This window comes from Fulmarus glacialis, unplaced genomic scaffold (assembly GCF_000690835.1).
Source record: "Fulmarus glacialis isolate BGI_N327 unplaced genomic scaffold, ASM69083v1 scaffold13870, whole genome shotgun sequence".
Classification (NCBI taxonomy): domain Eukaryota; kingdom Metazoa; phylum Chordata; class Aves; order Procellariiformes; family Procellariidae; genus Fulmarus; species Fulmarus glacialis.
This window is the reverse complement of record NW_009187193.1, coordinates 4,810-27,590: the sequence shown is the minus strand read 5'-3', so window position 1 is coordinate 27,590 and position 22,781 is coordinate 4,810. Positions and strand designations below refer to the sequence as shown.

General features: G+C 52.6%; 1 protein-coding gene across 1 annotated transcript in view; it reads right to left on the bottom strand.

The window, feature by feature from the left end:
- Positions 1-2,748: 2,748 nt before the first annotated feature.
- FBXO10 (F-box protein 10) overlaps positions 2,749-22,781 on the bottom strand; it is a gene marked incomplete at its 5' end in the record, with an annotated part of 20,744 nt that continues 711 nt past the window's right edge. The window contains 9 exons of the mRNA XM_009574315.1: positions 2,749-2,914; positions 4,354-4,535; positions 7,129-7,439; positions 7,736-8,011; positions 9,514-9,666; positions 10,260-10,330; positions 13,994-14,130; positions 15,520-15,669; positions 18,091-18,939. Coding sequence (XP_009572610.1) covers positions 2,749-2,914; positions 4,354-4,535; positions 7,129-7,439; positions 7,736-8,011; positions 9,514-9,666; positions 10,260-10,330; positions 13,994-14,130; positions 15,520-15,669; positions 18,091-18,939 — 2,295 coding nt within the window. The remainder of the gene's footprint in view (positions 2,915-4,353; positions 4,536-7,128; positions 7,440-7,735; positions 8,012-9,513; positions 9,667-10,259; positions 10,331-13,993; positions 14,131-15,519; positions 15,670-18,090; positions 18,940-22,781) is intronic.

The window sequence follows — 22,781 nt, the reverse complement described above, 5'->3', positions numbered from 1 at the left end:
TACAGGCATTTTCAGAGTAGTACTAAACATTTCCAGGTGCTTCTGCCCGCATGCCAACCTTCTGGCAACTTTCAGTTTAAACACACCACCATGATCTTTCTGTCTGTGCCAGCAGCCTGGCTCTGCCTTGACTCATGTACAGCCCACTCTTCCTCTCCCAGTTCTCCCATCTCTAAAGGTTCCCCAAGGTCATGCCCCCCCCCCATCAAGGCTGTGGATCCGTGCCTTTGTACCTGAGGCAGGCAGTAGTGCAGAGACAGCTACACCGAGTCTGGGACTTCAGGTTCCTGCCCTGCAGCATGAATTTGGGTTCTCGCATTCTTCCCACACACCTATCCCTGCTACCAACCTGTGCATTTTTTCATCTCCTGCTGCTTATCACCAAGTGACTTATACAGGCATATTTTGTATTGGCATCTCTCCCACTACCACTGCCAGCTTCTTCTACTGCTTGACTCCACCCCTGCTCCAGGACCATCTGTCAAGCAAACCAACCCTGTTACCAGCTGGAGGGTGGGTCTCAGCTAGGAGCTACAAGCCTTCCTTCCCTGAAGTTTTGTCTCCTCCTGAGTAGCACCACCACGGCAGGGACTGCCTGCAATGCCCCAGTGGGTTTCATCTTCCCATTTCTCTAAGTCTACTTCAGCTCAGCCACGCTCATCTCAGGAGACCACCCCATTCCTGGCTCTCCTTGTGCTGCACGTGTCTCTTCCCACTCTACCCACAGAATGGTGACCGGCAGTTCATGCTTCAGATGCGCTGGTCTCTGAAGGCTTGTGATAGGTCAGCTTTGCATTTATCCTGAGGCAAACCAGGCCTTTGACCAACTCACTGACCATACAGTACCAAAATAGAACAGGCAGTCCTTTAATAGTAAAAGGTTTTCTTTGGTGGTGGTTCAAGATGACTCCAGACTGTACACCCAGAATTAATATATGTATATATATACAGCTAGCGGCAGAGATTTGCCAACTTTTAATGTTGTCACTTACCTCTGGTTTTAAACCCACTCCTGAGCATATGAAACGCTCCAGTCTTCGGCACACGCTGTGTGCTTGCCAAGTGCCCGTCCCTGCCGGGTGGGCAGGGCTGCATCCCACCACTTTGCAGTGCAACAAGCCCCCTTCCAAAAGGGTTGCCACAAAAGCCACTCTGGAAAACTTCACTCAGTTTGGAAAGCAACTCAGTTACTAAAATGAGGACAACTTTTAAAATATAGCATTTTATTTGTGGCAGACAGTTTTCCTGAAATTATAGAAAATAGTACCTCTCCTTCTAAAAGAAAAAAAAAGTGGATTGGATCTTCTTACAGCATCGGTCTGCAGGGAAGCTGCAGATGACATCAGACTGTGCAACACAGTTATGCCAGCTCATACCAGAGGAGAAACCTGTCTGGACAGCTCATTATGTGAATGAGACAAAGAAAATCCAACTGGGAACCCACTGCCAGTTTCAGGCGGGGGGATGACAAGGCAGAAACGGCTAACTGGTCATGCGAGGATACAGCGTGCAAGCCTCCATCTCCCCGTAGCAAGAGCCCTGAACCCCAGGGGATGGCAGGGGATTGCCAGTGACACCCTCAGAGCCATGAGCCGCTGCCCAGCTCCTCCCAGTCCCAGGGGGAGCTCAGCCCCATGGGCTGTGGGACACCCACCTTCTCCTGAGCACCACAGACCCAGGTGTCATTGCCAGGGGTGCGGGAGACGCTACAGGGTGCAGGGGAAGAGCATTCCGGGATTGCACAATGCTTATTGCAGGATGCCCAGGAGAGGAACTAAATGTGAGCAAATGCAGGGATCAAGGTGGTTTGGGGAAGAAAAATATGGGAAAACAGAGGGATAAGGGGATAAAAAGTGGCCCATTGTGTAAACAGGTGGCTGGTGGCCAAAGACAGATGCTGGACTGGCCATGCCTGTGTCTGATGAGCACTGTCTGTCCTGTCCGCTCACCAAATGCCGTTTCTAACTCTTCCCATGGTGAGGGCTCTCCCTTCAGTGTGGGTGCCAGCATCAGTGGTGTGTCGGGATCTACATCTGCGTGGGGCTGCTACTAACAACAAGGAGGTGAAGTGGTTTGGGAGCCCAGGCACTCTGCCTGCCTGCCTGTCTGTCTCTGTGTGTCTGTGCCTGTCTGCCTGTCTGTTGAGGGAGGTCTGAAGCCCCTGGGGGCTCGTATGTCCTGGTGCCAGAAACTGGGGAGACTGGGACCCAGGGGCAGGTACTGGGCAGACAGCGTCTGAGCTCAGTTGCTGGAGGGACCCACACTGCACATACGTATACCTGTGCGCACGTCTGTTTGCATTGATCTGTATGCCCCTTCTGGGTTAGAATCAGCACAAACAGAAATTGAGCAAGACCACACAGGACGTGTTGTCAGCCTCTGATTCTTCTGGCACAAATGCAGATGGTCACTGACAAAGCAGCTTTAAAGCAAGCGATTCCCAAAAAAACAATGCCACAGACCCCATGAGAAGAGAGGTTTGTCCGGAGCTCAGGCTGGGGACGCCCAGCCAGGCACACCAGTGGTCCTGCCAGGAGTGCGTTTCATCTAAGAAACTGCTCGCTTGTAAATTACCCCAGCAGTGATCTCAGTGGGCAAAGAGGAAGAAATTATCAGCTGTTTTCCCAGCTCTTTTTTATTTAGTGAGGTGCCACTGAAGTTGCAAAATCCTTCATGAAAAAGGGAGTACAGTCCAATGGGGTTCCCCACACCTAAGCTGCAACACCAGTGAGGAAACCTCCTCCCTGGTCAAAGAATGGTACAGAAGATGCTCCCGTGGTTGTGGCAGCCCCCATCCACCCTGGTGGTTATGCTGGAAACCCTCTGACCACCAGCCGCTGTGCAGGACCCTGTGGCACCTCCTTCCATATGAGGCCGTGCTGGGGGGTTGATCAGCATGCATTCCATATCAAACCTGGGAAAAGGAGAGACACCCCACATGTGGCTGTGAGCAGGGTGGAACAGCGCTTCCAGAGCAGCCTTAGAAATGCTCCTTTGCGGTTCACCCTTCAAGGAGGAAAGGGGCAGAGCAGTGCTGGCAGGTGCACAATGCTCACCACGCGACATCTGTTCCAAAACCCAGTGGGACAGCAACGGTTGGAGAATTGAGACAGAACATCTTGCTTTACTGCAAAAACTACTTTCTGTGATTTCACAGCCAATACCTCTAAGTGACTGCAAGTTCTGGGGAATGGGGCAAGAGCCTGCAGAGGGAAGGTCAATGCTTAAAGGGGACCAGATTTGAAAACCTAATGGAGGAATATGGGGGCTAAGGGCACTGGAGGAGATGCTGAGAGTCCTCCCTAGCGCACTTGACTTTCATGCTATGGGAGTCCGGAGGACCAGGTGAGAGCATCATCAACCTGGAAGACCCCATGGCCTAACCTCCCTCCAGTAATGCAAGTCTTCCAATTTCACTGTGTCCTGTCCCACACCCTGGACCAAGATTTGTGACCCAGAGAGAAGAGTCAAGGTCAAATTTCTAGCTAAAAATAACAATCCACTGAATACCCAGCCCTTGTATGGGTGATGGGGCTCCAGCTTTCCCTCCTCAGGTGTCTGCTGCAGAGTCCTGGTCTAGAGTGACCTGTTTTGAAGAAGGCCTATAATGATGAGCGTCACTGAGATCTGGGTGACAGCCGGCAGTTAAGGAAAGCTTTGCAATACCCATTAGACGACTGCAGCTACAGTGGTACCTCTGAAAACCACCAGAAGACATGTTCTCACACTGGCACAAAGACCAGGGTAGCTAAATCACACTCGGGAAAAACAAGCAGTCCAAGATCCATTTTCCCATTCACCATTCATGTTGCTCTGGTAGAAAAACCCTGGAGATGGGATCTAGTGCCTGAAGCCACCCTCATCCTCCTCACCAGCACAGAAGCACAATGCAGACTGGGGGTGGCTCTGGCCATTCCTCCTTCCTCCAACTCTCTTGGCCCAGGCTACAAACACCCAGGGGCTGTCCATGCTGCAGGGACAGCAGTGCAGTACGCAAACACAGCAGTCACGCTTCAAAGGCAGCACTGCGCAGGAGAATGAGCTGGCCAGGGCACAGGGCAAATGTCCCTATGCTCAGAGACATCGTGAAGATCCACACTGGCCTGTCAAGGAATAACCCAAGCCCCTCACTTGGCTTTAGAGGTATCCCATGAGGAACCTTTTGGCTCTGCTTGATCTGCAGTCCTCATCTGCAGTGGTTCACCACGCACGTGGGGCTCGTGCCATGGGTCAGCAGGTGGGGGAAGCTGGGAAAAGGAGATACAAAGCAGAGCCTCCCAGTGCTTGCCTAACACAGGAGCACAACGGTGGCTCCAAGCTCACAACTGCACCCCATGGTGCCAGGGGGCTCACCTTTTCTTGAAGGTGAGAAGCACGTTGTTTTGGATGATGCAATCCTCTGCATTTGACACGGGTCGCAAAATGGATTTTTTGGATCTCCCTTGGAAAATGAGGTTTTCCTGCACCAGGCCTTTGGCTTCATCAAAGAGAGCAATCCCATAGTCCCGAAAGGACTGGATCCTGTTGTTGGTCACCTGCAAAATAAGCTTTAGACAGGGTGGCCCAAGCAGAAGGACATTGTTCATTCAGCTCTTTGATCAACACAAAACCAAACCCCAAAGCTCTCCCGCCGGCACACTAGCACTCCCTGGCAGTTTGGGAGCATACCAAGGGTTCAGAATGGATGTGCCGTAGCCATGCACACACAAGCTTTCCCAAAGCCTTCCACACATTACTGGTGGCCCAAGCTGACAGCTCAGTTGCTGTCAATGCTAGATGCCACAAGCTTCACTGCAGCTAGTACCCAACTCCCTGATGAAACACAAGCACAGATGCTGCTGAACATGAACCTGCCACTGCTCCTTGCCCTCCAGGTTTCAACGGCTGTACTGACAGGCTGTCACTTCTTTGTACACGAAAAAAAAGCACTTAGAAGTCTCCTCCTCCCAAGAAAGACAAGGCCACAGCTCTTGCTATGCCATCATCTGGAAGATCAGTTCCGTCCCTTCTCCCTGGCTCCACAGCTACAGCTGCTGCAACACTCCTTGTCCAGCATTGCTCCCCACCCAGCACCGCACAGCATCTCATCTGCTCTCAGGCACCTCTTGGGCTCTGCCAGTGAGCAGACGAGAAGCAAGAGCACCACGACATCACCAGTACTTCAACAAGGACGTTCTGCTCCCCAAATGAATCCTGCAACATGAATCCTGTCTGTGTGCTCCAGGAGACTGGACAGCTGGGACCATGGAAAATGCAGCGGTTTTTAGCTTCTGGTCTAGAGGACAATGTTCTTCTATGGGCATGGTTTCTATGGACAAGGGAGTCTGCAGCCCCTGTGGGACTCATGCAGAGCATTTGTCTTGGCAGGGCTTTCTGTATAGTCATTTTAGGGGTCCTTCATGATGACTTAAATTGCATTTATCGATCATTTTCATGCACAATGGCTTCACCTCAACAAAGAACAGAACAGAGGCAACCTTGAGCCAGGTACTAACCTTGGGAACTGACTAGATACATACGACTTCCAAAAAATCTAGTTCAGATGCCAGCTACCCCAGTTCTTCAGCACAGCTCACGCAGCCTGCAAATCTCCAACAAAGGCCTATGGGATCACCCACTTGACTATGCCATTCAGTTAAATACAAGGGACAAGCCTGGGAGAAGACGGACTTTGTTGAATGTCATTGCACCAAAATGCACAGGATTCCCTTTGCCGCTCTGAGGGAGGAGAGGTCTTTCCTCCAAGCCATCTGTGAATCCACATGTGGGAAATGATGACTGAGCTGTCCTTTACCAAGGCTTAAACATCAGACAGATGTGACAAGCCACCTGTGGATCACTGTTAACAAGGGTACAGCCTTGAGATAGGACTTCCAAAATTTACTCGTTTCTTTGCCACGGATCAATGGCATGATCTTGCACAAGCCCTTCCCTCATGCGCCTGCCCACCTGAAAAGCTGCTGCTGCTCTTAGACCTCCTTTCACATTCCTGTCACTGTGGGTACCAAGCGCTCTAGGGCAACACAGCCAGCTCTGCTGGTACACGTGTGCTTTCCTGCTGCAAGTGAGCAATCATAAGCGTAGACCCAACAATGCAGAGGCTAGAGAATATCTCACCTCCTCCCTCTGGGCCCTACAGAGCACTTCTAAAACTCTCAACAGATGTTCGGATGTGACACACTTCAAATCCACTAGGGATGAAAATGTCACTTTCTTCTCAGCAGTGCACTCTAGTTTTGCACTGCTAGCTCAATTCAAAACAAATGCTTACTTAATTCCCACCTATATCTTCCCTCTTCCCAAACAATTTCTGCCAACTTTCCTCCAGCCTATTCCCAATGACTGCCCATGAAAAACCTGGAGTTAAGGAGTACTGGTGGAAGAGACCTCTGGAGTAGGACTGTCTACAGCGCTAGATCAGGGCAGCCCTGGCTTTGTCCTGCCAAGGCTTGGCAACTCCCAAGGATGGTGACCCCACACCATAGTGTGACCTGTCCCAGGGCTGTACCACCCTCCAAGGCAAGAGACCCCCAGTCTCCCACATGGACCTCCCAAGGTCCAGGAACCACTGCAACTTGTGCTGTTGACCCTTGTTGTAGTGCCTGGCACTGCCAAGAAGGGCTTGGCTCTGACTGTCATTCAGGTAGCCATGGGCTGCTGTTAGATCCTCTTTGGCCTCCTCTTTGCCAGATTAACCAAGCCCAGCTCCCTCTGCCTCATCTCATCAGTCATGTGTCCCAGCACTCGCCCATCCTGGTAGCTCTGCACTGGACCCTCTCCCTTTTCTCCACCTCCCTCTTGACCAAAACTGGACACAACATTTCAGATGCAGCCTCCCGATGGCAAAGGAGATGGGTGACAACTTCTCTCGATTGGCTGGACACATATCTAATGAGGCCTGGAAATTACACCCCCACTAATCATGGGGTCGAGGATGCAATCCTGATTGTCCGCTCCTCTGCCTGGCAATGCCAGGACAGTCCCTCCTATCGTGCTTGCCAACTGGGGGCCTGCTGGCTTCCCCCTCGCCCAGGAAGGGAGGGCAGCAGCAGCAGGCTCTGTCTCGCCTCTGCCCCTTACCGCAGAGATCCAGAAGTCAGTGCTCCCTCAGCTCTCTGCAAGACGCACCTTCATGTCCGCTGCCTGGAGCAGCTGAAGGCCACACCTGTGGTTGCCAATGATGTCGTTCTCCATGATGACGCCCTCTCCCTTGGAGACGATGCCATGGCTGCTGTTGTCATAGATGCCGTTGCCGCGCAGCTCCACCTGGCACTCGGCCTCAACCAGCACGCCCCTCCGGCTGTTGCAGGAAATGCTGTTGTTTGCAATGCGCGTCAGCTGGCTGCTCTGCAGCACCGCCACCCCGCCATCGCGGTTGGCGTGAATTACATTGGCGATGATGTTGAGCGCTTCGCTGCTCTTGACGTGCAACCCAGCAGCTGCCAACCAAAAAGAAGAGCTATCAGTTAACAGCTCGCAGCCTCAGTCATGTATTTCTGTTTCTAAAAGCTACTCAGTTTCTTCTGTCACAATATGACTTTCTGATTGGGAGCTTAAGGACAAAAACCCACCCACACTCAGGTCGTGGCCTATCATTTCTCCAGGGTGCTCCTGGCTTGGTGGCAGCTGAGGAAGACCCTGGCAGACCCCAGTCCTAGTGGGCCAGGATAACACACCATTCTACATGCCACCCCTTCTCCTGGAGCCTGGGAAGAGCCCTGGGCCCCGAGCTCACCTCCGTTGTGGTTGATGCTGTTCAACTCCACCAGCGCCACACTGATGGGACGCCGGGCAGCCAGGTACTCCTCTTCGATGTCAGGGTCATTCTCCCCGCCGGCACCCTCCCTCTCCTCCTGGAAGTTCTCGTTGGCCCCCTGGCTGGGAGGGTAGTCACCAGCATCGTCCTTGTGGCAGAACACCGCCACCCCGTAGATGCTGTTGTGGCTGATCTGGTTGTTAATGAGGTGCGGGAGGCTGGAGGACATCATCCACACGCCGCAGCCCTTGTTGCCTGCAGCGCAGGGCGGCATAGCCCACCAACTCAGCAGTGCTTGGAGACCCCCAGCCCTACCAGAAGAAGCTGGTAGTCCAGATGTGGTGCAGATGCGATAGAGGTGATCCTCCTCTTTGAGCACACATGAAGGCTAACCCATGTCAGGGGCTCATAGCAATCCTTTGGCCCTGACTTGGTCCCGCTGGGCTGACTCAAGTCTGTGAGCTCAGGGCCTTCATTTCCCCACCTCCGCCCTCTTCTGGCACTGTCCATGCTCTGACCCCAGCTCAAGTCCCCTGGTTTAATTCATGCAACCAGGACGTAAACCCCTGCCGCCCTGGGGCTCTGCAGGATGGCCAGGCACAGCCCTGTCCACTGGCTTCGCCGCAGACAGGCAGCCACAGTGCTGGAAGCCCATGTGCCACCAGCACCCCCTCCTGGGATTAGGCATGCCCTCGTCTCTCCTCCTCCAGGACTGACTGGGAGTCTCTGGGGCCAGGGAGTGAGCAGCTCTGGGAGTACTGAGCCAGGTTTCCCTGAGGCTTGGCCTCAACAACCCAGGTGTCCACATTCTCCAGTGTCTAATGCAGGCTGAGCTGCAGCTTCACCACCCCCAGGGTGGCTAGGCCCTACGACCACCCTCCTCCTGCCCCAGCCACTGCTGTTCCAGAAACCTCTGGGAACTCCCTCTCTGTGCACCTTACTCTTGCTGTAAGGGGCTGACACTGGCCGCCAGCACTACTGGCCACCACTGCCTCCAGTGTTACTAACGGGACACACTGAGAGACAGATGCACACAAAGCCATGCTATATGACTGCCTGTGTCTTGTCTCTGACCTAAACAGGGCCAGAGAGGAGCACAGCCCCTCCAGGACTCCGACCTGCCCTCTGGCAGCAGTGGGCTCTCTGCAGCACGTGACTCTCTGTAGCGGCTTTAAAACCGCTTTAAAAAAGCTATTTCTAGCTTCCTAAGAAAATCACCTGGGGAGTTCAGCCTGTCAGACTTTGGCCAATTGTTAGATTACAGACCGTGCCAGACTCCTCCAGCTCCGGGTTAGCTGGGTGCAGGACAGCAGCAAATGCAGCTCCCTTTGTCCCGTGGGGACCACGTGTCCTCTCCTGCAACCCTGTCCTGCATGAGGGCAAAGGTGCAAGGCTGGCTTCCCTCTCAGGGATCAGAGGGAAGCTCCTGCCATCTGCTGGAGACAAAGCAGTGGTCTCCTCAGCAGGACAGGGCCCCTCAAGAGCCATACCCTGGCAGCACTGGCGGCAGGACCTCTGGAGTGCTTGCGCTGGGCTGAGCTTGGTGCCATTCCCAGCCAAGCCTTCCGGGCACCCACTGCAGCCTCCTCCCGGGCACACACCGCAGCCTCCTCCCGGGCACCCACTGCAGCCCCCTCCTGGGCACCCACCGCAGCTCTGGAGTGCACCGGAGGTAGAGGGCACCCCGGAAAGCCCAAGAGGACAGGGGGACGGGAGAGAAGGCGAGAATCGTTCTCCACCTGAGCTTGCTTCCTTACCATAGATGGTGTTTCCTTCAATGAGGCCCTTCCCACGCTCGCCTACCACCACGCCATCCGAGTAACCGCAGGAGATGAGGTTGTTCCTGAGGACGGGGTCGCCCCCATGGCGGATGTCCGCCCCGCCCCACTGGTTCTCGCAGATGACGTTCCCTAGGGCCAGGCAGAGAGGACGGGGTGACCACATGAGCCTCCTGCCCACAGAAGAGCAAGGAGACCTGGCAAGCTGAGACCTGCCCCCACCGAAAAGCTCCCATTGCCTGCGGCAAAGCCCAAGCCTCAGGAGCTTCCCCATTCCCCCATTCCCCTGGCAATGCTCTCCCACACAGGACACCAGTCATTAGCAGTTCCAGTAACCACCACCTCCCCGTCCTCTGAGGTGTAGGACAGAGTGGAAAACCACTCAGAGGTGCCACAACAGTAGGAAAACGTCATTGACAGCTTTAGCTTCTAAACCAGATGGCACAGAAGGGAAAAAATGCAGTCCACGTGGCAGATTGCCTTGGAGCACAGTTCCATGTCCCAGCTGGGTCAGAGATGAAGGGAACAATAATTTGGAGGACACACTGCAGAAGGACATGCTCCCTCTGTCAAGGACAGAAATGCCAACTAGAAAATGCAAACCAGGGGATTATTACACCTAAAGTCACCGAAGAACCATAAGATAAATTTTGCAATCAAACAAACAGACAGAGCTTAAAGAGAGAGACGAACTGGGCATAAGAACATCATTTTCATTCCCATACCTGTGATTTGGCCTCTCCCGTTCTCATTCACTGCTATTCCAGCAGCCAGTCCCTGGAAAATATGGTTCCCACTGAGGTAGGAGAAGAAACGAAAGTTACCAGCAGCAGTGTTGCCTGCTCATGGCAGGCACTGATGCCAGCACAATGGGTGTCTGCACAGGTACCAGTCTCCCTGGCTGGCTACCCATCACAGCCTGTTGTCTATGCCTGGCAGCGAGTGCTGGGCACGGGGCAGCTGCACAGTGAAGTGCAGCGAGAGGGAAGCACAGTGGGGAAGGTACATGCAAAGTAGAGGGGAGCTACTGACAGCCAAACCACTTTCAAGGAGGTGAAAGCACAAAAGAGGCTTTTGGAGAAACACACGTCAGTAACAGCATTCGAAGAGCAGGAAGTGCTCATGAACATCCAAACGGCCACCATGTCAGACCAGTTGTCCGTCCAGCCAGGGTGCCGACTCCAGGATTGGCCAGCCACAGCCGCAGCCACAGGGAACATACCGACAGGGAGAACCAAGTGCTGCCTCCTGCACCCTGGCCCTTTCGCTCCACTGGCTGCCTGCAACCACAGTTACCCCCACCTTTGAGATGGACTTTCCTTCTCCTCAGGATTAAACTCGCTCCTCTGCAAACCACCCTGCACACTCGGCTTTCCCAGCACCACGCAGCATACCCCGTGGGGAGGCAGGCCACCCGCTGCCAGTTGCCATGGCCTCCGTACCCCCATGGGCGGTGTGGAGCAGGGGACTCTTAGCTGCATACCCCCGTGCCCCCATGGAAAAGTGCAGGAGACACCACATAGCCCACCTAGGTGGATGTCGCAGAGGAGTCTGTGAGGGCTTTAGCGTGTTTCCCCCATCCTCCCCAACCCAAGGAGGAGGCAAAAGGCTTTATCAGCCACGGGACTGCTGCTCCAAGAGGAGCCCCTGAAGCCAGCAGGCAGACAGTGATCGCGGTTGATGGTGGGAAACATTAAACAAGGTGGCAGGAGCAGAGGCAGTGCCACGCTGGGAACTACGGTCTGGAGACTATGCGTCGGCCCTGTGGCGCCTGAGGTGTCACCTGCTATCCCCTGGACTCCCACCTATGGCCTATCAGGAGGAATGAAGCCTGGGAGCTCTGAGGCCACCACCAGTTCCTCCTCCACAATGTGACCCTGAATCTCTGGCTTGCTGCTGAGGTTTGGAGCGGGAGAGCAATCAGGTTGATCATGAAGGAAAAACACCAACCGAGTGCAGTGCCTGGCACCGACTCTGCCCCAGCATCCACCCAGGAGCACTCACTGGAGATGGCTCCACTCCCCTGAGGCTGTGAAGGGAGCACAGGAGCTTCTACAGCAGTGAGCCAGGGTGGGAAAGCAGTGCCTGTGACATGCGATCACCAGCAACGTGTGATTACCAGCACTGGCTGGGGATGGAGGTGTGGGTGCAGTGCTTCAGGCAGCTGTCCTGCCCACAGGGACAAGTGCAGGCAGAGCAGAGGCCCCCCTGCCTCGCCGGACAGCTAGTGCCTCTGCTGTCCTCAGCTGCCCTGGCATGGCTCCCCCAGCACAGCTGCCCCTCCACTTGCAGCTGCCTGCTCGGGCAGGGCCGCTCGGTCTGGCAGCCGAGGGAAGCCCCTGCAACCCTGCCAGAACATCAGCGGTGCCCAGAGAATGGTGCACCAGGAATGGTGCACTGCAGGGCCTGGTGTGATACATGCGCCTGCCTCTAGAAAAAGGGACCAGGTGAGAAGAGCACAGAAGGCGCCTGTACTTTAAATCCATGCTTGCACCAACAGCTGCAGGGTAAGGAGGAAGAGAAGCCATGAAGCCATCCCAGAAGCAATCCCCCAGGAAAACAAGGCAGGGTCTCTCAGCTGCCCAAGTCCCACCGCTGCAGGGCAGTGCCCTCCAGTGCTGCTCTCACCAACTTAGGGGAACAGGCAGTAGCCTTGCACCACTGGGCACTACCACATTCAGCACCTCCCAGCCTCGGCACAGCAGGGGATGAAGTCTTACCCAAACTACTTTTTAGCTGCTGCAGAGGGTACCTCTGATTGGAAGATGTACATGTCCAAGGGCCTGTATCATACTTAAAAATGGCACTTGGCACCCATGTCGCTGACACACTTCTCAGAAAGACACCCCCCTGCTTTCTGCACGGAGCCCCTTGCAATGCCCCACCGAAATCTGGCCCCAAACCGGGTAGCTGCAGGCAGCAACACGAGATGGAGCTGGGCTTGCACCTCTCAGGGATGGGCAAAACATTATTCTGTTTCCAGCTGTGGAAAAGGCACCCAGCAAAGGACATTACTCCTACCATAAACCTCCCCCTTCTGCCAGCCCTGCCTGCCCGCAGCTGCACACGCCATCCTGTCAGTAAGACCCGGCCGTGCCAACAGCCCCCGTTGAACCACATGCTCAACACAGCCGCATGTGGCACCACTGGGACAGCGCTGACGCGCACAGCCTCAGCCAGTGCTGGAGCCCACCTCGAGCCAGCGCAGCCGAAAGGCAGCATAGAGTGGCATGCATGAGCGCAGCAGGGGAGCTCCTCCAAAACAGGTGGCTGGTCAGGAGGAAAAAGGTGTCTTCCCACCGAGCTTCCTTCCTGCTTCCTCCACATCATTTCCTACATGCCAGCAAGCACGGACGGTCATACATCAGTCACAAGGTGCAAGCTTGGATTTCAAATGATGTTGCAAAAAAGTACGGAGGGAAGGATATCTAGTGAATCTCTCCATCCCACAGCGTGTTTCCTCGGCACTGCTGGGCCCTGCCATTATAACACGGCTTTTCTCAGAAATCAATACCTTTCTGAGAGAGCACTTTCATAATCCCTTGTTGAAAAGCCCGGCCCTGACTCCTGTGTTTTCAGGGCTGGTATGTCTGGTGCAGACTTCTCCTCTCCAGTTCCCAACCTAGACTAAGTGTCTCGGTAATCTGTTCTTAAGTGTCCATACAGGCAGTCTGTCTAAATCTCAGAAGCTCTGCACAAAGATCATGAACCTGCAAGAAGTTGCTTTCTTTAGGACGGCAGGACTTGAGGCTGAAGCACCGTTAATTACCAACACTTCCAGCATGAATACTCACATCCTAGCTATAGGGCTGATCCAGGGCAACTCTTTTCTTCCCTTTGTGCCCTACCCTGCTCTAAAGCACCGCAATGAGTTGTCACACGCCTGTTCCTTAACACCCACAGGCACAGTGAGAGGCGGGAAGGGGTGGCAGTACAGACGAGATGCCCCTCACATCTGCAACCAATACCATGCTCCAGCTGCTATCTAATTTCTGGGTTCATTGCTACCAGTTCATACCACCAGGTAAAGCTGATGGCATCGACCTCAAGAAAGCCTGCCAGACACCAATACTAACATCTAAACCGAATGGTATTAAACACACACAAGTCAGTAGCTCCAGGTGTTTAAAGCAGAAAGGTGAATTGGAGTAACAACGACTGGAGTGCTGAGGTCTGTTACTCCCTTTCCTACAAAAAGCACCATGACGTGTCATTGTTCATCTTGAACACAGCCTCTGTCCTCCTCAGATCCAGGGGAAAACCTAGGACTGGCACTTGGCAAAGACCTGGGTGCAGCAAGCAGATACAGGGAAGTCACAGAAAGGCACTAGTGCATTGTCGTCCTATTTCTGCTCTATGGTGGGGATAGAAAAAAAGAGAAGAAAAGTGTGCACAGTGGGTGGAATAATTCTTAACAGACGAAGGAGGAGAGAGAGAGGTCAAGTGCTAGCTAACATACCTCACAGCAGGGTTTCCATTATACAGAATATAAATGCCAGCTTCTTTATTCCCATAGATCTGATTGCTACGGATGATGCCTTTTCCGTTGCCAACGACGACAATGCCTGAGCGAAGGCCACTGTGTATCTTATTGCACTACAGTTTTATTTTTGCACATGTAGAGAGAATAAAAGCAAAAGGAAGGAAGGTCACTCACAAAAGTGAGCAAGAGGAGACAGCAACCACAGAGAAAAGCAACAGCTCCCAACCCTGCTGGGGGAAAGGACAGAAGGATAATTAATCCAGCCGCCAAGAAATCACTCTCGGTCAAGGCTTACTTAACTTTTACCTCTCTTTGGGGTTCTAGTACACAATGCCAAATTTCCCTTCCCATCATGCCTGCGGCCTCTTCCTCCAGCAGCTCCTGCTGCCATCTCCAAGGGCTGCCCTGGACCTGGTGATGCTTTGTTCCCTGCAGCCCATCTGACACTGGGCAGGGCTGGTGGGGCTGCAAGTCTAACACCTCCCCACAGCCACCAAGAGGAAAAGACCCTTGGTGGCACCCCACAGGAGCTGGAGGCAGAAGTCCAAGCAGGGAACTCGGCATTACAGCATGGTGCCTTTTCTCAAGCGCTTTGCACAGCCTGAATGACTGCTGTCAACAGCCACACAGCTGCTTCTCTCCACGACAGGGGTCAGCATCTCCCATGAGAACAGGAGTATGCTCGGACACTCTGAGGAGGACAGCAGTCCCAGCCCGGTATCTCGCAGAGTGGCAGGGTAGGAATCGCCAAACCAGGCACAGCAACAAGCAGCTGCAACCGAGGCTGAGCTGCCACTTCCTCCTCCACGGGGCCACAGCTCTGCCTGCCTCATCTCCTGTGCAGAGCTCACATGGAGAGCTCGATGCAGCCACAGGGTCACTTGGATGGTAGTTTGTATCTACCTGTCTACCTCGCCCTGCATGGTGAGGCCCCGGTTCCTCCAAGGATGACTACAGATACAGCATTCAGTAAACAGGGACAAGGTCACCTGCTGCACAGCTGGAGACACTACCAATTCGGAGAAAAGCCATGCTGCTGGAGAGCAGGCTGCTGCTCCCCTACTGCCTGAGGCTGACCAGAGAGCTGAGACCCTCCACCAACTCCAGTGCAGACAACATGATTCTCAGTGTGGGAGAAACAATTTACAGTACAGTGCCAATTTACTACCTTGCTTGCATGAGTTCACTCATTACACAGGGGTATTTATTTGATAGGGGAACATCCCCCTACCCTTCCCTCTATGCACAGAATTTTAAGACACATACCATCAAACAGAGCAGGAAACCATGCATGTACTGTCAGGCAGCACTGTGCCTTGCCCCTGGGGTTAGCTGTAGTCTAGTTCATCAACAAAAACCTAAGAAACAGGCTGAAGGGCAACGCTAACAGAAAGGTCAGTGTTTTCTATACTGGGAGACGGATCCCTGCTGCCCCTCAGAGAGAAACAGCATGTGAGAGAAAGAGCGTGCTGCCCTCCAGCACGCCTTGGAGGGGTACGTACCAGAACAAGGGGATTGGCTCCCTTACGAATGTCCACTCCAGCCTCACAGTTCGAATGGATGTTGTTGTCTGCAATCAGGCCTCCTGCCGACAGGCGCAGGAATATCCCCGATGCTCTGCAATGGTGGATGTCATTCCTCAGCATGATAACCTGCAAGGAAGAGGAGAAGCACCTGTAGTTGTAGTTAGAAGGATGAGGAAGCGGATATGACCAAAGGGTATAGCTCTCCCTTCTGCAACCTCTGTGCATCTATGACCTCTCTGCCTGTCCAAAAACCCGGGGTGTGCCAGGCATACAGGCCAGATGAAAGGAAGATCAGTGCGTGTGGACAAGTGCTACGGTTAAGCCTGTTGGGTATTACCCACTGTCATGGGTCTGCTTGGGGATGGGGACCCGCAGTGCTTGATGCTGCACAGCCAGAGCAAAGTTATCCTCTTGGCCTGACATGTCCCTCAGCTTGATAAAAGCCCACGTTCAGGTGTGCCCAATGGCTTCATTCACTGCATTGCGCTTGCACACCGTCAGCAACAGTTAGCAACCATTTCCTGTCCCATCTCCACACTACTCGTGGTACAACAGACCTGCCTCAGGCAGTCCCCATTTGCATCGGCATCCCCTCCATACACAGCCCGCAACAAGCTGCCTCCTGACCCTCTACTGCACAGAGCTGCTCAGAGGAGACATGTCAAATGCCACAGAGCATCCTATGAGTCTCCCATGAAGCTGACTGGGCCAGTGTGCTACAGCACACATGCTCAGCACCCGACCTGTCCATCACCTTGCACCTTCAGAGCAAAGATGCTTCCATTTGGGGGTAGAAATGGCCCAGCCAGCAAACTGAAATCACTGACACCACTCATAACAACCTAGTTTCGTCTAAGCAAAGAAGTAGTTAAATATTTACGCAGCAGCAATCTTCACTGTTTTCCAGCCAAACAAAATCATGTCTTAAATCCATGTCTTATGAGTGCTAAGAAATAATCTACAAATTGCCTTTCCATATCCCACTTCAATGAGCAACACAGATCAGAAGGTAATTAAATTATACTTCCTTTTATTTGCTTATTCCAGAAAGGTGCTTCATTCAATCTCTCAACTATAGGGCTTGACAACTGCCTGTCTTCATCAGTCACGCTTGGCTGCCCGGGGAGGGAGCTACAGGAGGCAAGAAACGCAGGCACCTACTCCAGCTGGGTCCCACACACCAGACCCTGGTCCAGGCTTGCCCTGCGCTGGAGAGTCCTGACTGTGCAAGGATACTGAGCCCTTGCCAGCTCTGCCATGCTCCCACTTCGCGCTGCACCTTGGCCTTGTCTCACAGCCAAGCATTTCACTGTCTCCCATTGCCTGATGCTCTGACACCGACCTCTTGACAAAAGCCTCTGGGCTAATTCCTAGCTGAGCAAATTCTCACTGAGAGCAGCAGCCTCATCTCCCTCCCATTTGCTACCAGTTGAAATCACGCTGCTGAGCGAACTGGAAGCAAACCGAGGGGAATAAAAACAGAACACAGCTCCATTTGTTGCTAGCCTAAGTCCCGTTAAAACACCCCACCGAGCAGCTCAGAGGGGCTGAGCAGCACAGCGGAGCCATGCGAGGTGCCTCTGCTCCCTCCTGCCGCCACTCTGTGTCTATGGGGCAGCCTTCGGGAGGGCACCTCTGGTACGGGTATCCCTTGGAAAAAAAGGATCTGTCCTTCACCGCCAAGAAGTGAAGCATTTCTGCAGGGCCCAGGCAGCAGCGCTCTACAGTCCTTCTGTGGGGACTGCAGATGGGGAGCTAGCACCATCACAGCAAAGCCCTTTCCCAGAATCGGGCAGAAAAACATTCCCCTTCCTCTCCCTGCACAAAATTTTTATTTGCAGACTTTTAAGGCAATAGACTGAAAAATGGGCCGAAATCTTGGGCTGCCGTGACCAAGTGGTGGGGATAGTCCTGCTCTGGGCAGGTGGCTGGAGAGGAGCCTCCGGAGCCCCACCGACACCGCCAGCACTGGGGATTTTGGCAGTGTGATTCTCCCCCCAAGTCCTCGCCACCACCGTCCTGTCTGAAGAGGAGCACAGGCCCAGAGGTGGAGACCTCGGGGCAAGCACAGGGTTAGATGATGCTGTGCTGAGGAAAAACCTCAGTTCAGCCTCCAGCACATATCCCTGGCCAAAATCCCTCCTTATACCCCATCTCTGCTTGCAGCAGGCATCCACCCCTGCAGGCTCTTCTGAAGCAGCCAGGACTGGCCATGGCAAGGGGCAAGACCAGAGGTTGACACCGCAGTCCCCAAGTCCCTGTGTTTGTGGTACAGGCTGTGCTGGGAGCAGCGAAGGTGATGATAACCAGCAGCACTTTTACAGGGTGAAAGTTTAATTTACAGGTAGAATGGGCCTCACTACACAACCCCAACATGCCACCGAGTTAACGCCTCCAATTGCAATTACAACATTACTGCATGCAGAAAGCAAGCGGCTGCAAGTGACCTGCCTTTTGTTTGGTCTGGTTAACCCAAGCTATTCATAGGAAAGGAGCTCGTGGAGCAGGAGGGAGAAGGAAGAGGGCTTGCAGCAGTCTTCACAGCACCTTACTGTTTTGTATGCAGCGCACTGCATAGGTCAGATCCCTGAAGATGCTTCCTTCCAGTTTTGCTTGCCCTCGTGAATAAATGAATATTCCTCCCTTCCCATCTCTGAAAAGGCACTCTCGGATGATGCAGCCTTGCAGAGAATTGGCCAAAGACTGGGCCTCCTTGTCCTGCTGCAGCTCCTGCTGCAGAGACTTGAGCTTAAGGTCCCTCTGAAGGGCATGCAGCCTGTTGCTTTGAAGCCTGCTGTGTGTAACGTCGGCAAGTGTGTGACTCAGGCTGTGGGCTTTGTAGGGCAGTTTGTACGCAGCCTGAGCATCCTCTTCATCATCGCTGCATAAGTCACTGTCACTGGAGTTTGAGTTGAGGGCTTGGTACCCCTCCTCCTTTGCTGCCCGCAGGCTCTCTCCGAATTCAGTGTCCTCCTGGGCTGAGCCAAGCAGGGCTTGAGCATCCACAGCAGAGAGGAAGCTGCTTCGTTCTTCCCCTACGACAATCTCGCACGTTCTCACTGGCTCCAGGAGCGATTCCCCCCAGCCATCCCGCTTGGCCACGGGACAACCAGCTGGGTCGGGCTCCCACATGGACGCTGTGCAGGACTTGGCCAACACAGCCAGGTGCTTGCAGGCCCAGTTACGGTCAGAGCTTGGGCAGCCCTCCACAGTTACAGAGGCGTTCTCACTGCCAGTGAACTCACAGTTCTCCAGAACGCAGAGCGCCATGCTGCGGAGGTGGATGCTGGACTGGCTGAAGGTGCAGAACTTCACTTGGCATGTCCCTGGGGCGTGGATCTGCAGCTGCCCACTTTCAAAGTTGCAATTGTCGAACTGGACGTAGCCTGAGGTTGTCTGGAGAATAAGCACAATGTGAGATTATTACACAAAGCAAGAAAAAGCAGTCCTGGATGTACCATGAAGTCCCTCCACAGCAAACAAGCTCATGCTCACAAACACAATATGCATTCAGGTGTCACAGACACAAGAAGCTCACACAGGCACAGATGCAGTGCTGCAAGCTGAGTTAGCAAGCATCTTGCAACAAGTGACACCTACTGACTTTCCTCCCTGCTGGCAACATTTCCTTAACTTCCCTGCCAAGACACAGCTTTGCAGTCTCAGCGAGGCCCAGCAGTCACGCGCGGGAGCAGACAGGACCTAGATGTGCCAAGATCACTAAACCTTAGCAACGGTCCCTACACAGAGGAGTTTGCAATCTTCAGAGACGTGTATTTGCCAGCTGGCATTGTTAATGGACTCAGGGGTTTACTGGGTGAAGCAGCAGGTAAGATGACATCAAATATCGCCTCGTTGGCCCGGAGACCTACAATTCTCCCTGGAGCTGTTAGCGTACTTCGTGGAAGGATGCTGTGCCCACAATGCGTCAAGTGCAAAGTAAAACAGGTAAAAATGTGTGCCATACTGCTGCACAGGCATTACCTTGTGACACTGCAGTAGGGGAGACACCATCAATTCCTTGCTCCCTGGCTGTGGTTTCCCATCTGACTTGCTGGTACTTGCACAATTGTGAGCCATCCCTACCATGGCCTTCCTGTTTTGCTAGGCAATGCATGTAGCAATTTACAGGTGCTGGCAAACCACCAGGATGATTGTGCATGGCCAAATATCTATCTCCTCCACAGGCAAGGCAAGTCTCTGCTTATCTACAGAAAAGGCCAACAGAAATGCAACAAGGTAGAGGGGTCAGGTCAGAAAAACCGAGTAGTGTGCTTGGAATTTCACTGTGCTCCTAATTTGACTAGGAATCTCTTTAATTGTTATTTTCTCTTCCCAGGTTATCCCTTGATTGCCTAGTGCACCACATTAAAAGCAGACAGATCAGTAGCTTGTGACAGGTAAGCTGGGGCAATTTTACAGAGATTTCCAGAGTTTGCAGCCAACACACCATCCTAACATTTGTTTTCAGCCTTGAACACTCTCAGAAGTGGTCATACTGCAAACAGGTTTTGGAATGCATTTCTTTGTACCCAAAGAAAACCACACAAAAATCCCTTCAGACCACTAGCCCGCTCCAGACTGAATCGTACCTTCCCTTTTTTTAATTAAAAAAAGCTAATTAAAAGGGACACAATCAAATCAGCTTCTGAGAGGCTACTTGTGAAAGCCCTTCTGAAACTGCAGCTCGCAGGGTTTTAATGACTGCCAGTAAGATTGGTAGGATTGGCGTAAGTTTGCTTTTTTAATTTATTTTTCACTGACAGATTTGGGAAGAAATGCTCTCATTCCACCGGCAGCAGCTGAAGGGCGGTACCATCACCCCGCTGCTCGCGGAAACCAGAGCGACAGCCTGAAAGGCGAAACGCAGCCACACAGACCAGGCAAATGCAGGAGACATCACTGGGCGAGACACCACACGTCCACTTCAGCTACCCAGCACATGGCTGCGGACAAACAGGGACTTTCTCAGCAGATTTGCAACTCAGTTTTCCCACCGCGTGCTAGTGCATTATCTTGCTCCTGGGGACTTTAAGACTGATTTAAGTTAAATATGTCACATAATAAAATTGTGAAAAGGAAATGAAACTGTAAATTATAACTAGTGATGGGCCGACTCATCACAAGGAAGGTCTCCTTTTCAGAGGCACAGCCCACAGGCACAGCACTCGCTCTGGGCACATCCCACTCTGGACCAGTCAGCGGCTGTCATGGGGACCAAAGTGTTGTCAGGACAGACCATGGCAGTGGGGCTGGGCCCGTGATCCTGTATCCTGGCTTAGGTCCGGAGAAGACCCTGGGCATCCCAGCCAAAGGCTCCCAGCCCAGGCTAAGGGCAAAGCGCACATCAGCAACAACCAGTTTTTAGGGCAGCAGCGCTGGTGCAGGGCGCCCTGCGGGGAGTGCTGGCTCCCAGGGGTGCCTCTTGCATGCCCAGCCTCTCGGGTCACTCACGCCTCGCTATGTGGGCAGTCGGAAAGGCAGCTGGTAAGGCGGGGAAAATCACTGAACAAAGGAAAACACCTGCCACCTTGGGACCTGGGAGCCAGCAACATCCTTGAGACGTGCAACTGAGTCTCTGAGTTGCAGCTGGGTACTGAGAAACCAGAGACATTCTGAGATAACACCGATAAGTGCAAAAACCAAGGGACTGTAAAACAGTCTAGAAAAATAAAATTGCATTGAAAGAACAAAAATATCATCATCTATTGGCTGTTCCAGGTGAAAAATGGAAATTAACAGCATCTACTGGTTGCTCAAAGTGGTAGTGTGCTACGCCCCCTTAAAACAGACTTAATTTTTTTCCAAAATAGAGCCTCTCTCTCTGAGAACGTCCTGTCCTGCACACACTTTTCTCTTCCTAAACCGGCTGAAGTCTCCACACCAACCTGCTACAAGATGTCAGACCCTGGCCAGGGATGCCCAGCTGATGCCAGACTGTAACATGGAACATTTTTGATGTGAGACTCTGTTACCTCGCTGTTACCTCGCTGGTCCCCCTCTGGCCCCACTTTTGGGGTTGTTTCGGTTTGCCCTCCCGCCTCTGGGGCGGTTGGGTGCCCCTCGGGATGGTGTGACGGATGCCCCCACTCTGACCAAATGAACCATGCTTTGATTCAGGCATCACTGACAAGTAGCCCTGACTGAAGTCAGCCCTGCTGTGCAAACCGTGAGAACGGTGCCAGGCCAGATCTTCTCAGGGACAAAGGAGTCTAGGCCACGACTTATCAGGAGCTAACAGTGCCAGCCTGAGCTGGGACTAGACAAAACTAAAACTGCTAGAGCTGTGCACCTGCACAAACACCAAAGGAGGGGGTTGACTACAAGTTCGTCACTTTACGCTATAAATATTGTAGCCCCCCCAAGTACATTGAGCTGTCCTGTATGGCAGGACGCTGTAAAGCAGGGATCTCCCTTAAGCAGGGATGCCTAGAGGCTGAGAGACCTCTTACCTGGTGTCTGATATCTATAATGAGGTAATAGGCATTTTACATTAGGACTAAAGGTATAGTGTATGCTGGCGACATTTTATATATATATCCAGCTGTAGCTTAATTATTAGAAGAGTAGTAAGTAGTAGTGTTTCACAACCATCTAAATTATCGTTTAAATCATCATTTAAATCATTGTTAAATCAGTGTTTCATTACCATTCAATTACTGCTTAATCACCATTTGATTACCATTTAATTATAATTCAATCATCAACTAATTATCATTTGATCATCGTTTAACCATTAATAAAACCCTTTTAGTTTACCCCACAGTTATGACCTCTCTTAACAATTCACCTGCAACAGATGGTTTGGCCCCTTCTGAAATCTGTCTAATTCTCCGATACCTGTATTATAGATCCATGTAAGTAATCTATCATAAGCATATCTGCTGTTGTATTTGTGGTAACTTTGCAGTAAGCTGTAATAGTATATACCTACTTGTTCGTTGCTGTTATTGGTTGTTGCTATAATACTGGCTGTTGCTATACAATTAATTGTTTCTACTACTGACTGCCATACTATTGATTGATACTGTATTATTGATTGCTCATAGTAACAGTAATTTGTAATAGCTTGATATATACATATTTGCTTTATTAATCAAAGGCAGACTTGCTAGCGGTGATTTGTGTGGCATTTGTGGTGATCTGTAATGAAGTAGAGACATTCAGAGGACAAAGGCCCCGAGCCCCCGTGCATTAGGGACTCCCACAAACCCCCAGTTGCGCTCGCCAGACGCCAG